This window comes from Bison bison, unplaced genomic scaffold (assembly GCF_000754665.1).
Source record: "Bison bison bison isolate TAMUID 2011002044 unplaced genomic scaffold, Bison_UMD1.0 scf7180017864298, whole genome shotgun sequence".
NCBI lineage: Eukaryota > Metazoa > Chordata > Mammalia > Artiodactyla > Bovidae > Bison > Bison bison.
In genome coordinates, this window is record NW_011494870.1 from 15,355 (window position 1) to 19,303 (window position 3,949).

At 46.0% G+C, this 3,949-nt stretch overlaps 1 protein-coding gene across 1 annotated transcript in view; it reads left to right on the forward strand.

The window, feature by feature from the left end:
• Nucleotides 1-2,206: 2,206 nt before the first annotated feature.
• The window catches only part of LOC104996790 (vacuolar protein sorting-associated protein 13A-like), a 207,917-nt gene continuing 206,174 nt past the window's right edge, over nucleotides 2,207-3,949 (forward strand). The window contains exon 1 of the mRNA XM_010851154.1: nucleotides 2,207-2,483. Within this exon, the coding sequence (XP_010849456.1) occupies nucleotides 2,207-2,483 (277 nt within the window). The remainder of the gene's footprint in view (nucleotides 2,484-3,949) is intronic.

Sequence of the window (3,949 nt, forward strand, 5' to 3'; positions counted from 1 at the left end):
GAGACAGAAGTGGCCAGGAGGATAAAAGGGGGGAATCAAAAGGAGAGAGGCAGATCCAGCCAGTAATCAGTTCCCTAAGTGTTCTCCACCGTCTGGAACACACAGAGATTCACAGAGTTGGGTAGAGAAGAGAAGGGGGAGGGAGGAGAGAGAGGCGACCTGGTGGAGAAAAAGGAGAGTCCAAAGGGGGAGAGAGCAGTCAAGCCACTAATCTTGCTCCCAAGTAAAATGGGTACTGAAGATTGGGTTCTTAAAGGTACAAAATTGGTAACAAATACCAAAAAGCAAAGATTAAAAATCTAGAGTAGAGGTTGGAATTTGAAAAATACAATATTAAAGAAAAGAAGAAGAAAAAAAAAAGTCACAAAAATTATTAAAAAATATATATACATATATGAAGTTTGCTTTAAAAAAGTAGGGTTTTTTTTTTTCAAAGTAATAGTAGGTTATAAAAATGAAAATTAAAGAAGTAATAGAGGACTTACAAATTAAAAAGAAAAGAATGATCATAAAAATAGTAAAAATATATCTAGGACTTTCTCTGGTGTTGTTGTGGGCAGTGTGGGGTCAGTTCATTTTCAGATAGTTCCTTGGTCCGGCTTATATTTCTCAAGATCTGTAGGCCCTTTCCTATGTAGTTGGTACTAACTACAGGGTTTTAATCTATTGCACCTGTCACTTCCAAGGCGGTTCCCTCTGTTTTAGCTTCTTCTGTTTGCTGGTCTCTTCAGTGTCTGATTCTACCCTAACACAAGGTGGTCGGTGGTAGACACTTTTTTTCAGCTCACTTGTTCAGTCGCGCTGTGGGGAGGGAGGGACGCTGCAAACAAATAACACTGGCGTGTGCTCACAATGTCTCGGCCACACTGGGCCTGCCCCCGTTCACCACACGTGTGCCCTCCCTGTGCACACTGCTCAGGCTCTAGGTTGCTCCGCGGGGAACCATCTGAGGCCGGCCCTGGGCTGCATGCACCTCCCAGGTCTAAGCCACTCAGGTTCAGGCACTCGGGTAGTCCTCAGAGGCGCAGACTCGGTTGGGCCTGCGTTTTGTGCCCTTCCCAGGTCCGAGCAGCTCAGGTGATGAAGTGTTTGGCGAGCATGGTCGCTGTGATTTATCCCCTCCCCCTTCCCTGCTGCTCGGTTTTCTGGGTGTACGTCTGGTGCACCTTCTCAGGCGGATGTTGACTGTCCTGAACCCCAAGAAATCTTAGTTAGCAAAGAAGCCTGCTTGCAGTTTTGTAGATAATGTCTCTCTGGGGCTGCGATTGCCCTCTTCCGGCTCTGGCTGCCTGTCACCAGAGGGGGATGGTCTGCAGCTGGCTATCTCTGTTCAGTCTTTTGTTCTGTGCGCGGGCCTGGCGGTGTCTTAGGTTAGGGCTGGCTTTTTGCGTGGTAGCAATCCCACAGTCTGGTTGCTAGCCCAAGTTAGTTCACTCAGATTGCCCTCTGGGCATTCAGGCTCAGTCTTTACTCTAAGCAATGCAGCCCACACCTCCCTGCCCAGCCCCTGCTTGCTAGTGGCAGGTGCAGGCGTCTGCGCTGCTTCTCTGCTGGGGGAGTTACCATTGGGCTCGTAATCTGTGGGTTTTAATTATTTATTTATTTTTCCTCCCTGTTATGTTGCCCTTTGTGCTCCCAAGGCTTGCCACAGACTTGGCAGTGAGAGTGTTTCCTGGTGTTTGGAAACTTCTCTCTTTTTAAGACTCCCTTCCCGGGATGGAGCTCCATCCCTACCTCTTTTGTCTCTTTTTTTGTCTTTAATATTTTTTCCTACCTCCTTTCGAAGACAATGGGCTGCTTTTCAGGGTGCCTGATGTCCTCTGCCGGCATTCAGAAGTTGTTTTGTGGAATTTACTCAGCGTTTAAATGTTCTTTTGATGAATTTGTGGGGGAAAAAGTGGTCTCCCCATCCTATTCCTCCGCCATCTTAGGACTGCCCCCTATATTTTATATTTAATTTTATCTTTCGAATTTGGTGTCTGTTAGACTGAAGAGGTCTGTGTCATTGTTCTTTCAGGGGAATTCTCTTGATCTTTTTACTGGGAGTCATTCTTCTGCTTCTTCATTTTACTTATACTTCTCTTACTATGTAAAGTTAGGAGAAACAATTGTCTACTCTGATCTTTGAGGGCTTTTTATATGTGGGAGCATTCTTTCATCGCTTGTGTGGGACTAATAATATATTTGGGCAAGGGCTGTTTTTAATATGGATGTCTGCTGCCTCTGTTCTCAGCGTGTGCTGGCTGTTATCCCCTTGATAGGCGATGTGTACATGCAGTGGCTGGTGCCCCTTCCTGGGACTCTTGGGTGCAGTGGCAGCTTGTGCATGCCTCCAGAGCCCGCCATGGCACTGGAGATGGCTCATGACTGCTCCTGGAACCTGCAAGGGTGTCAGTGGCAGCTCAAGATTGCTCCTGGAGTCATGAGGGCAGCAGCAGCTTGTCATCTCTCCCAGAGCCTTCAGTACCTCTTTTTAAAGACCAGTAATCCCATTCACAACTGGGTATTATTTTTCCTTTGGCTCCATCCCTTCATTCTTTCTGGAGTTATTTCTCCATGATCTCCAGTAGCATATTGGGCACCTACCGATCTGGGGAGTTCCTCTTTCAGTATCCTATCATTTTGCCTTTTCATACTGTTCATGGGGTTCTCAAGGCAAGAATACTGAAGTGTTTGCCATTCCCTTCTCCAGTGGACCACATTCTGTCAGATGTCTCCACCGTGACCCACCCGTCTTGGGTGGCCCCACGGGCATGGCTTAGTTTCATAGAGTTAGACAAGGCTGTGGTCTGTGTGATTAGATTGACTAGTTTTCTGTGATTATGGTTTCAGTGTGTCTGCCTTCTGATGCCCTCTTGCAACACCTACTGTCTTACTTGGGTTTCTCTTACCTTGGATGTGCGGTATCTCTTCATGACTGCTCTAGCAAAGCACGGCCGCTGCTCCTTACCTTGGACGAGGGGTACTCCTCACTGCTGCCCCTTCTGACCTTGAACGTGGAGTAGATCCTCTTGGCCCTCCTGCACCCATGCAGCCACCACTCCTTGGACGTGGGGTTGCTCCTCTCGGCCGCAAAAACAATACCCAGTTGTGGATGTGACTGGTGATAGAAGCGAGGTCTGATGCTGTAAAGAGCAATATTGCGTAGGAACCTGGAATCTTAGGTCCATGAATCAAGGCAAATTGGAAGTGGTCAAATAGGAGATGGCAAAGTGAATGTTGACATTCTAGGAATCAGCGAACTAAAATGGACTGGAATGGGTGAATTTAACCCAGATGACCATTGTATCTACTACTGTGGGCAGGAATCCCTTAGAAGAAATGGAGTAGCCATCATGGTCAAAAAAAGAGTCTGAAATTTAGTACTTGGATGCAATCTCAAAAATGACAGAATGATCTCTGTGCGTTTCCAAGGCAAACCATTCAATATCACGGTAATCCAAGTCTATGCCCCAACCAGTAACGCTGAAAAAGCTGAAGGTGAAGACCTACAAGACCTTCTAGAACTAACACCCAAAAAAGATGTCCTTTTCATTATAGGGGACTGGAATGCAAAAGTAGGAAGACAAGAAACACCTGGAGTAACAGGCAAATTTGGCCTTGGAATATGGAATAAAGCAGGGCAAAGACTAATAGAGTTTTGCCAAGAGAATGCACTGGTCATAGCAAACACCCTCTTCCAACAACACAAGTGAAGACTCTACACGTGGACTCTTGATGGTCAACACTGAAATCAGATTGATTATATTTTTGGTAGCCAAAGATGGAGAAGCTCTGTACAGTCAGCAAAAACAAGACCAGGAGCTGACTGTGGCTCAGATCATGAACTCCTTATTGCCAAATTCAGACTGAAATTGAAGAAAGTAGGGAAAACCACTAGACCATTCAGGTATGACCTAAATCAATCCCTTATGATTATACAATGGAAGTGAGAAATAGATCTTAAGGG